We start from the raw sequence: 12,054 nt of genomic DNA on the forward strand, positions 1-12,054 counted from the left end.
GGGTGACGGGCTCCCAGAGCCCGGGCGTTGCGCAGCTCCACCAGCCTAACTTGGCAGCCGGCACCCGCTTCCCGCGCGGAGGCGGCGAGGGGCCGGGGAGCCGGGCACTGCGCTGCCCCGTCGTAGAGGAGGGGCCGGGCCCCAGCGGGCAGGGGCTAGGCTGGGCGGCCGCGGCAGAGGGCGAAGCCGGCAGGAGGTGAGGCTGGGCGGCCGCGGCAGGGCGAGAAGCCGGCAGGGGCTGGTGGGCGGCCGCGGTCGGGGGGCCGGGCACCAGAGGGGCTCCCCAGCCCGGGGCCCCGCAGCGGGGCGGATGGCTGCGGGCAGCATCACCACCCTGCCCGCGCTGCCCGACGACGGGGGCAGCGGCACCTTCCCCCCGGGGCACTTCAAGGATCCCAAGCGGCTGTACTGCAAAAACGGGGGCTTCTTCCTGAGGATCAACCCGGACGGCCGAGTGGACGGAGTCCGGGAGAAGAGCGACCCGCACAGTGAGTACCAGCCTCTTCCCCGCCCTCTGCACCCCCTGCCCGGTCCCGGGGCACGCCCTAGCTACTCCCAGGGGCTACCGGCTGTGCCCTCCCACCTCTTACACCGTTCATGGCACCTGCCCACTTCCAGTGATACTCTCACCTGCACTCCCCTCTTCAAACCTACATAGCCCAAACTCCTTGCTGACTGAGGGTAAAATCCTGGCTTCATTGAAAACAATGGCAAACTCCTATTTCAGTGGGGTCAAGATTTCACCCTTGGTCTCAAATCTATTCCTGTTACCTTCTGATCATCTGGATCCTGTGTGTGAATATGAAGACCTGAGTTCTCTCCTACTTTGGTCACAGACCTGCTGTGTGACCTTGGGTAAATCACTTCACCTCTGGGCTTCTTCACATTAGAGAATCTTACTGTGTTTGAACAGGATTGGGAACATTTGAGTTAATGACACTGTCATGACCATGACTTTGCAGTCAGTGTAGACTAGCTTAATTCACGAATGTGGGGGTTTAACCGTAGCTAGCTGACAGAGCATCTCATCCTGGGCTACACCAACTGAAAACTATAGTCAGTATTTTGTCTAATTTGAGTGATCCCCGTCCTATTCAAGCACAATAAGATGTTCTTGCATATACAAGTTCTCTGCCTGTCTTTCCCCATCTCTAAAATGGATAGAATGACACTTGCCTACTTTAAGTATTTCATGTTATTAGCTTTAAACTTAACACTTGAAGTGTTTATCTGTACTGATCAATCAGCTTTAGTATTAATGGACAATGTAGAGTTATGGTTCTGTTAACGCAAGCAAGCTCACATCTTAAACAAAAGAAAGAAAAGAGCGTGGCACATGTTTGTAAAAGTTTTCATTTTCATGTATAATCAGCTTGGATCAAAGGACAGTAAAAACAAGTGTAAAATACTTCGAATACTACAAAACTTGAACTATATCCCAGACAGTATTCTTGTGGAAGTGGTAATACCTCTCCCAGTGCCCTCCCTCTCAGGACAGGAATAGGGTCCTGGGATGGGAATGCCAATTCACTTCCTTTATTTTGAAAGGGAATCACAGTACATAGAATGGTCTAATCCTCAGTTAGTGAGAATAGGCAATCAGACACCTTGCACTGCAAGAGGCTTGTTGTCCAACATGGCATTGTGTGGGTGGATCCTTATTACTAAAGTAGCCTTTTGCTTATTTAGAGAACAAAAGCCACAAGACTTTTCAAAGTATTGAATAGTCTATGTATAGTACTTGCCAATCCAGTGGCAATACATTAACCTGTCCCACAACTGAAGAGCTGCTGGTGAATTATTTCCTTCAAATCAGTTATGCATGGCAGAATTACTATGCAGTCTCCTGTCATAGGGTAACAGCCCTACCATGCTTCCTGATTAGTATACTACTAGATTTGTACTCTGCACGTTATGAACCTTGACTAGACAAGGAACTGCTATGAGACCTTTGGCACCAGCTGCAGACAAAATAAGATCCTACTCAAACGGGCTCTTTTCACAAAGAGGTAGTTGTGGCATAAAATTGACTAGGATTATGGCCCTATTTTTCATCTGCTGCTGGCCTGATTCTGAAATGCAAGTGGCATAGAAGGGAGACAGAAGAGGAGGAGGAAGACAAGAAGCAAATGGGGAGACAGATACAGAAAGAGAAGACCTACAAAGAGAAAAAGGAGAGTAGAGCAGAGAGAGGGAGAATGACTCTTACACTGCTGTCCTACATCTTTTCCAATAAGAATTTGTAGACCTCAAAGGCTTACACTTCAAGTATTCATATCTGAGTTTAGCCTGCTAACCTACCACACAGTACACCTGGAAACCCTTTAATATTTTCTTCCAATTTTGGTTTCTAAATTCTGGAATATATTTGCCAATACCTCCTTTTAAATTCCCGGAGAAACACTGCAGGAGCCTGACACCTGACCTGGGCATATTTGGAGTGGGTTGGAGACAGCTGTGTTACTGTGTGATGTGCCTTGTACATTCACTTTTTTCTTGTAGATTTCTAGGATGCCCCTTGAAAAAAGGAAAATACACTACTCCACACACATTTGTATTATAAAATATGAAATTATACTCAATGATACAAATACCATAAACCTTGGCACATGGAATGCCTAAAGTAAAGTATTAAATTTATATATAGATAAGGGGCCTGTGTGGTTCCCCCTTCCTCCCCCCAAGACATGTCAGTCACTGACCGCTCTGGATGCCCTGTACTGAAAATCGGGACATTTGTTTTGGTGTCTAAATATGGACCTAGCTGCCTAACTATTTTTTAAAATGTGACTGAAAAGTCCCATTTATGTACTCTGGATACTAGAAGAATTTGCTTTTTCTAATTCAGTTTTCATATGGAAATGTAAGCTTACATCATAATAGTAACCCTAATGACGTTCATGCTTTCTGCCTTTTTAAAAATAATGTACATAGACGCCTGGAGCAGGGTATGTTTGGGAACAAATGGAAATATTGGGGAAATGTGGGCATTCTTATAGGAAAAGTCTAATTCATTCATAATGCACATCTTGTCACCTCATGGATAGCTGGGAGAGTATCTTTGAAATCTAATACAAAGTTTGGATTCATGGCTGAAGTATGGATCTGTGAGGCAAGCACTCTCTCTTTCCTGGTTCTGCAACCTCTCTGCATCTTCAGTTTCACCCGATTGCACTCCTATTCCTCTGCTGCCATTCTTCTTTGTATCTCTATTTTTCTTTCCCTCCTCCTCCTCTCCCTCTCACACTCTCTCGCCTTTTTAGTTCATCATTCTCCCTCCCTCTTCTCCTGACTCCACCCTACTGCCTTCTTCCTAATCCCAGTACTCTGATTGCCTCTACTCCCTTTACCAACCTCCTCCATGGTAGGCTGTGGCACCAGTGAGTAGGGTACTCTTCTATTCCAAACCATATCCAGGGAGGGCTTACAGGTATGTTTCCTTTAAAGTCTGTCCCTTCCCCCTCCTCACTCCCACATTTCTGCTACTGCCAATAACTTGAGGGGCCTAAGAAAAGGTTGTTTTTGGTAGGCTTGGAAGGTCATACTGAAACAACAAGCAATAAATAAAAGACAAGTCTTGGACACCTTCCTAAGAGGCATAAGACTGAAAATGTTATAAAGAAAAGTATATCTAAATTAAGTGATGCAGTTTTACCTTATGATGCCTGACTTTCCCTTTCTTAAACATCCATTTCTATGAGAAATGTAGTCAGGGGAAATTGATGGAATTATTCCAGCAGAGAAATTGACCTAAATGTTCAAGGGCATTGATTCAAGGAAAATTTAGGAGAGATTATTTTGGTAACTGTACTTTTCAAGATTTAATTGCTAAAGTTGTATTGGATGAACACTGGTTCCTTTCTGCTTTCAAAGGAAGTTCTGATTTTAGAGGGTGTGAAGACCAGTATCTGGTTAGATCTGTGTCCAAAATATAATAGTGTAAAACAGTGTCTTATTTAGTTGTTGTCAAGGCTGAATCCCCACTCTGTCACTCAGAGTGCAGAAGTGGGGGCCTGAAACGATTTTAAAAATTAATACTTGCCACTCCAGGCTGATATTACACTCCCAAGGTTACAACTTCTCTCTGACCATAGGTGCCGCCTCCGTGGGTGCTCCAAAAAAATTGGTGGGTGCTCAGCACCCACCGGCAGCTCCCCGGCCCCCCGCTCCAGCTTGCCCCCGCCTCCTCCGCGAGTGCGGTGCCGCGTCCTGCTTCTCCCCCCTCCCTCCCAGCGCTTGCGCTGCAAAACAGCTGATTCGCGGGGCAGGGAGGGAGGGGGAACGCGGCGCACTGGGGGAAGAGATGGGGCCGGGGATTTGGGGAAGGGATCCAATAGGGGTAGGGAGGGGACGGAGTTAGGGTGGGGACTTTGGAGATGGGGTTGGAATGGTGGCGGGGCTGGGTGGGGAAAGGGTGGAGTCTGGGCGGGGCCAGGGGCAGGGAAAGGGGCAGGAGAAAGTTGGCGCCTATGTCTCTGACCTTGGCTTGGTAAACGCTACCACCACCCAAATGCAAAAAAAAAAAAAAAGCACCCTTTGAACCCAGGAAGGAGCACTTGGGAATTCCTCCCCATGCAGTACCCTCAAGCCCTTTCAACCCCCCCTCCCCCCGCGAAAGTGCTGAGAAAGAAAACAAAGGAAATTAGCTGTGGCTACCAGCTAATCAAACAACATGCACAAACGTCGTAGAATACCAAAAATCCAATCCTGTTCTTAAAGATAAATTTTATTAAAAACAAAAAGGAAAAAATTACATCTGGAACTTAGGCTTTTGTTAGATTTTAAAAGAGCAATTACAAAAACCAAGCACCCAAAATAGCTTTCTTGGGGGTTCATCTTAAAGGTTACAAGCAAACAAAAGCATCTGGGGTTAGCACAGAGGCAATCCACAAGCCAAAATAAAAAATAAACCTAATTGTCTGTCTAAACATTCCCTATCCAAATAATTTCTTCCAGGTATAAAAGATGAATTTTCATACCTGGTTCAAGCCTTATACAGCATTGCTGCTCCATCCCTGCAGCCCAGAGAACAACAGACACAGGGAAAGTTTCTTTCCCAATTTTAAAAAGTTCTACCTTCCCACTGGCTCTTTTGGTCAGGTGCCCACTCCTTTTCTTTTACCTGTGGGCTTGTTAACCCTTTACAGGTAAAGCAAGAAGAGAACAGACCAAGAGGGGTTTTATAGTTTTACACCTAACTGGCTGGCTGGGTGTCCATCAAAGGGAGCTACTCTCCCTCGCCCTCTTCCTTCCCCCCCCCCCCCAATGTATCACAGTTGTGTGTGACTTTTTCCCTGATATGCCTTTAGTACTAAGGAGCACGTGTCCAAATTATATAACCTGTTCCCTGTGTGGGACTTGATTGTTATGTTTTTTTTCTCATTTGTTGTGTGCTTACATGAACTCTTAAATGTATATTTAATGGAAACAAAAAATAGCAAGTAAAAATCCTGTATGCTAGATGACTGAGATCTTATGATTAAAATAGGACAATACATTTATCATGGTGGATATTGCCATCTCATATGCATTGTAAAATGAATTCAGTGAAGAAATGGCAGTATCTCTTCTGACACACCCTAGTGTCTGTTTTCTGAAATGTATGTGGCAAGTCAAACAGAAGACAAAAGTCACACCTGTGGAGTTTATTTTTTACAAGAAGTTCTTTGCAAGCTGCATGAGTTCTAGCTGAACAAGGCAGCACAAAGTATCCAGTCAATTTAGAAAGTCTTTTAGAACATCCTCAGAGGTGTCTGTATTGAAATGACTACTGAGCAAACAAAAAGTGGTTCATGTGTCCATCGCTTTCAGGAGACCTCCAGTAGCACAGCTTGTTTCCTTCTCAGTCTTTCTCTCACTCGGAAATAGCCAGAGTTGATATAATTCTGTAACTTCCATCCTGCTTTGCCTTGGGCCAGGAGTACAGCATGGCTTCCTGGAAGGACTACATTTTTCCAGTAATCTGTCTCCTCGATCTCCTCGAGACTTTCTAGGAATTTCTCTGAGACAGTTTTGTACCTCACTGATCAGGGCAAAAGGTCTTCCAGCCTACTTTGTTCATGAACTCCTGTTGCTTTCGGATGCATGCAGTGGAAAATACAGTAGGAAGATATATATTATTTATATATATATATATATAATGTGTGTGTGTGTATATATATAAAAATTTTCCTACTTTATTTTCCACTGCATGCATCCGATGAAGTGGGTTTTAACCCACGAAAGCTTATGCTCAAATAAATTTGTTAGTCTCTAAGATGCCACAAGTACTCCTCGTTCTTTTCCCTCAAATTATTCACTGTAAAGACCCACCCATTAGATTACTTTTTAAGTTCCCATTGGTCTGTTGCATAGTTTGGTGGTGTTTTTTTTTAACTGTTTCCAGTTGTTAATCCTAGCCATTCCCACAGTGTGTGTTTTGTCATAATCAACCTAAAAATTCTTCCCAGCCCTGGGATGCAATTTGCTCTGAAGAAAGATAGCACAGCAACCCTCATAAAGGAAAGAAAATATATATTGTGTTTTAAGACTTACTGTGTAATGAATATTTTCATAATTTCACCGCACAATTATGTGAGGTAGTTAATGGCTAAGGACAAAGTCATCTATACTTGCTGGTATGGCATTGGAGTAGAGATGCCACCTGATGAATTCTCCTTTACTGGAATCCAGTTTCCCAACACAAGTCTCCTTGGAACTGGCTGAGAATGAGAGAACATATGCCATAGAACATGCTTTGCTAATCCTCCAAGCAGAGCTACTATCTACTTCAGCATACTTGCCTGCCAACTAGATGTGGCCTCTAAGGCTTTGTCTTCACTACCCGCCGATCCGGCGGGTAGCAATCGGTTTATCGGGGATCGGCTTACCGCGTCTAGTGAAGACGCGGTAAAATCGATCCCTGATCGCTCTGCCGTCGACTCCGGAAATCCACCTCGGCAGGAGGCGGCAGCGGAGTCGGCGGCAGCGCGGCAGCGGTCGACTTTCCCGCGTCCTCACCGCTAGGTAAGCCGACCTAAAATACGCAACTTCAGCTACGGTATTCACGTAGCTGAAGTTGCGTATCTTAGGTCGGACCCCCGCTGTAGTGTAGACCTAGCCTAAGGTAGGGGACCACACTCTGGATGTGGTCAGTGAGTTACCCTAGCATTTTCTTGGATGCTGGGGGGGCTCTGCTTCTTGAGTAAGATAAGCAAAAAGTTTCCCAACACTTCCCCCCAGCTCCCTGATGCATGATTTAGCCCTTAATGTTTGAAAAGTGCTTTGAAGATCAAAAGTGCAATATAGGTAGTCACTGTTTATTTCTGTTATACAGAGAAAATACTCCACCTATGCTTTAACTATTAATCTTGGCAGCTGTTTATTTAAAGTACTTTGTGAATTCATAGAGATGATCATTTAAATAAGCTTATGGGCCAAAAGCTCCAAATGCTTACTCCTGCCAAAGCCAACTTTCTGACCCAAAAGTAAGGGTGGATTAAATTTATGGGCAAAATTCTGGAGCTATGCTAGTGTAAAAACCGTGTAAGGTCAGAATCAGGCTCTAAATCAGGGGTGGGCAAACTTTTTGGCCCAAGGGCCACATCTGGGTATGGAAATTGTATGGCGGGCCAGGAAAGTGGGGTTGGTGTCTGGGCTCTGGGGTAGGGCCAGGGATGAGGCTTTGATGGTGCAGGAGGGTGCCTCGGGTTGGGACTGAGGGGTTCAGAGGGCAGGAGGGAGATCAGGGGTTTGGGGCACGGGAGGGAGTCAGGGTGGCAGGCTCCAGGTGGCGCTTACCTCAAGCAGCTGCCAGAAACAGCAGCACGCCCCCCCTCCGGCTCCTACGTGGAGGCACAGCCAGGCGGCTCTGCGTGCTGCCCTGTCCGCAGGTGCCGCCCCTGCAGCTCCCATTGGCTGCAGTTCCCAGCCAATGGGAGCTGCAGGGGTGGCTCTTGGGGTGGGGGCAGCATGCGGAGCCCCCTGGCAGCCCTTACGCATAGGAGCCGGAGTGGGGGGATATGCCGCTGCTTCCAGGAGCCGTGCAGAGTGGAGCAAGACCCCGACCCCATTCCCTGGCTGGAGTGCGGGAGCGGGGCAAGCCCCAGACCCCACTTCCAGGTGGGAGCTCAAGGGCTGGATTAAAACGTCTGGCGGGCCGGATGTGGGCCCCGGGCCGTAGTTTGCCCACCTCTACTCTAAATGTTCTACTAAAAGGCACTGTATTGTCTCTCTTACCTTTTTAAAATAGAAATGTTTGTTCCTCTACTTTTCACTAAGAAAAATTAGACAAAGTCGCTAATGTTTTTTTGAGCAACAAATACTCATAATACTGTATGCAAACCTCTGAGTTCATTCTGGGGTTAGAAATGTTTTCCAATAAAAAGCAGCTTACAGAAAGTGAGCTGTGTTTATTTGTTGACTATTACTAGTACTGACGGAATAGACAAAGGGTCTAACCCTTGAAATCAGTGGGAGTATTTCCATTGACTTCACCATATTTTGGATCAGGATACTGGAATTGTTGCATCAAGTGCTACTGAAAGCTATTAAGGGTCATCTTGCATTTTGGGTTAAATGCTAAATAGCAAAAGATGTAACACATTAGCCAGAATGATCAGTCTCCTCGTTCAGAAGCTGTACAAAATATGACTTGTTTCTCATGACCAAATTTACGTCCTGAAAAGTGCCCTCCAATACCATGGTGTCTGGTGTTTCATACTGTAATAATTTGAAAAAGACAGGATTCTCTGCATGATCAGCTGTGACAAGTAGAGGGCTAATAACTTAATTTAGATGTCAACATTTTATACATCTTACATTAAAGTATCGATTTTATAAACACTTTTTTAGTATTCTTGCAATCCTGAGCTTTAATTCATGCTCTCAATTCTTATGGTCAAATTCTTTGAGATGTGTTGTCAGTTTTCAGTGCAGGAGGTGTTGTGACTTTGAAGGATCAGGCTCAAATTCTGCACAATATTCTTTCAGTTTCAGCTTTAATTTCCTTTTTCAGAATATCCTATAAAACTTTTTTAAAGTAATAACTGCCTCTTTGTACTTTTTAAAATTATGTTCTGCGTCAACTTGAAAACTAAGGTAAGATTTTACTTCTATTTAGGTCTAGAAATTGAGAATGGGGGGGGAAATCTAAACTGGAACTATTCCTATATTACCTAATTTGTTCAAGTAGCTCACCATCTGTGTCCAGAACTGTTTCTATATGAAACAGTTATTTGGGTAGCAGGACACAATGTATAGAAGAAATCTGCTTCAGTGCTGATACTAGTTCCAAGCAAGAAGCAACATTTATATAGATTGTTTCAGGGGCCAAATTTATCTCAGATGTAATTCTTTTGTGATTGTTATAAAGTCACCCCTGGGATGAATTTGGCCTGAGATGTTTAGTTGAACTGATTCATTTTGATCACTTTCTCAAAAGCTTTAAAGACCTCACTACACTGAAATGTAAAGTTATAAACTATTACATTTTTATCAAACTTTGTTGTGGTAAACTGTATCCTAATTCAACAAAAAAGAAAAGGAACTGAAATTTGTATTTTGATTATATTAAACTTTAAATATATTCCTTGGAAAGGCTACTTAAGAATGACACATTCCAAGGTGTTTTAAAATCCTTTTTGAGATGGGTGTTCATATTATGAAACTGATTAATAATTCTAGACACAACTGGTGTTTTTTCCTAGTGATGATATCGCAGTGTCCATTTTCTAGACAATAAGACTATGTTCTGTTCCTTATGTATAATTTTAGTGGAAGTACTCTTTCAAGTAAGGGATATATTAAGAATGCCTAATTTATTGTGATGTAGAGGCTACATCTGTATGTGAATTCCAAGACTATTGCATATCCAGGGCAAATTACCCCAAAGTTAAACTGGGATTTATGGCTTCACCTTCAGCTTCTAAAAATATAGAGGACAGCATACCTGATTGTTCAAACATTCACAATTAGTAACTTTCCATTTCATTAGCAAGTGCGTATTCAAGGCTATGTATTTCAAAGTACTTCCTTGATTCTTAAATGCTCAGCTGTGTGCCTTGTAACCAGGGCCGGCGCAACCCATTAGGCGACCTAGGCGGTCGCCTAGGGCGCTAACATTTGGGGGGTGGTGACCGCGGCAGCCGGATCTTCGGCCGCCTCTGTCGGGGGCGGCATTTCGGGGGCGGGACCTTCCGCCGCCTAGGGTGGCAAAAAAGCTGGCAGTGCTCCTGCTTGTAACATTACCTGGGTCATGTTATAAACACCTAGAAATGTACTGTACTATCTTTTGTATCCAGCTGATTTCTCAATGATAAAATCAAAAAGATATGTCCAGAGTTCTGATGCCACTTCAGAATTCATCTTATTTGTGCAGTTTTTCAAATTTTCAGGATAAAGTCAAATTTTTACCTGAATATCTGTTGTGTACATTTAAGACTATAAATAATCATTTAAATGAGTTACTGCCATATTGATATGGTGTCTGCAAGGGTGGGTGTGAGTTCTGCTACATAAACTGTTCCTGAACACATCTTTCCAGATGACTGTTCCTATGTAAATATGTCACTCTTAAAGATGGCAGCTTGTTTGACTTTTTGGGCTTGAGGGGAAGCCCCTTACTGCTATAATGGAGGAAGATATTAAGAGTACTGGTAAGAACTATACTCCTGTATTAATTTTGCAATGGCAATAGAGTGAATCGGTGTTGTATTACTACAGTATAGGCATTGACCTAGTCTTATGTTTGCAGCAGATCTAGCAAAATAAGGGGAACTGTTGGATGTGCTGGTTATGAAATATCCCATGGCACTTTTTGTTGTAAGAGCAGAGTTATCAACCCTATTTTCCTGGTCACAGTCCAATTTGAATAATTACGTTCTGATGAACTAAGCTTCCTGTGCAGTTTCAAGTACACACGGTGCCCTTATCTTCCACTCCTAAACTGTTGTGCAGTGCCTTTGCTCACTGTTAAATGCTGCTGTGCCCCTATCTGTCTTGGGGCACATCTACACTAGAAAGTGTTTTTTTTGTTTTGTTTTGTTTTTTAAACTGGCAGAAGTTCTGCAGGTGTTCTGCAGCTGACGTAGCTCTTTCAGCCGTGTACGTTCACATTTGGCTCCCTTTGCTGGTGCAATGTGACCTTGCAGCATCAGGCCGCATTGCTAAAGCACACCAAGCACTGGGTGCCCCATGCCACCATCTGGCATGCTACCTTGTGGGAAGTTTTCACAGTATATTGAGGTGCTGCTGTCATGTTTTGTGGCATACCTTCACTATGGAAGTTTGGGGTCAAATTTCCACAAATCTTTCTGTTCTATCTCATAATCTATTCCTTTTTGCCACTGATGCTATGGATATTCACCCAGAGCAGTTGTTATTGCCTGACCTGGAGCCCTGGGTGCTTCTGTGCTGTTTTGGCTCAAAGCCCTGCCCATCAGTAGCATGCTCTCAGCACAAGGCTTCCCCCAGCCCTTCCAACAGCCCTTCCAGTCTCAAGTCACCCCAAAGCCATCTCCCCTGTAGTGTCCAGTCCCTCTCGCTGAAGTTATCAAGATTTCTGCCTCCAAAGAAACAGAATGTTCACTAGCCTGCTAGGTTAGTGGAGGCTTTTACCGTTTAGTTTTATATACAGCACTTAAGAGTAACAAGAAGGGTTTCTTCAGGTATGTTAGCAACAAGAAGAAAGTCAAAGAAAGTGTGGGCCCCTTACTGAATGAGGGAGGCAACCTAGTGACCGAGGATGTGGAAAAAGCTAATGTACTCAATGATTTTTTTGCCTCTGTCTTCACGAACAAGGTCAGCTCCCAGACAGCTGCACTGGGCAGCACAGTATGGGGAGAAGGTGACCAGCCCTCTGTGGAGAAAGAAGTGGTTCGGGACTATTTAGAAAAACTGGACGTGCACAAGTCCATGGGGCCGGATGCGCTGCATCCGAGGGTGCTAAAGGAGTTGGCGGATGAGATTGCAGAGCCATTGGCCATTATTTTTGAAAACTCATGGCGATCGGGGGAGGTCCCGGATGACTGGAAAAAGACTAATGTAGTGCCCATCTTTAAAAAAGGGAAGAAGGAG

General features: G+C 44.4%; 1 protein-coding gene across 1 annotated transcript in view; it reads left to right on the plus strand.

The window, feature by feature from the left end:
• The first annotated feature begins 310 nt into the window (after positions 1-310).
• The window catches only part of FGF2 (fibroblast growth factor 2), a 68,696-nt gene continuing 56,952 nt past the window's right edge, over positions 311-12,054 (plus strand). The window contains exon 1 of the mRNA XM_065405422.1: positions 311-488. Within this exon, the coding sequence (XP_065261494.1) occupies positions 311-488 (178 nt within the window). The remainder of the gene's footprint in view (positions 489-12,054) is intronic.

The sequence above is a fragment of the Emys orbicularis genome, chromosome 5, assembly GCF_028017835.1.
Source record: "Emys orbicularis isolate rEmyOrb1 chromosome 5, rEmyOrb1.hap1, whole genome shotgun sequence".
NCBI lineage: Eukaryota > Metazoa > Chordata > Testudines > Emydidae > Emys > Emys orbicularis.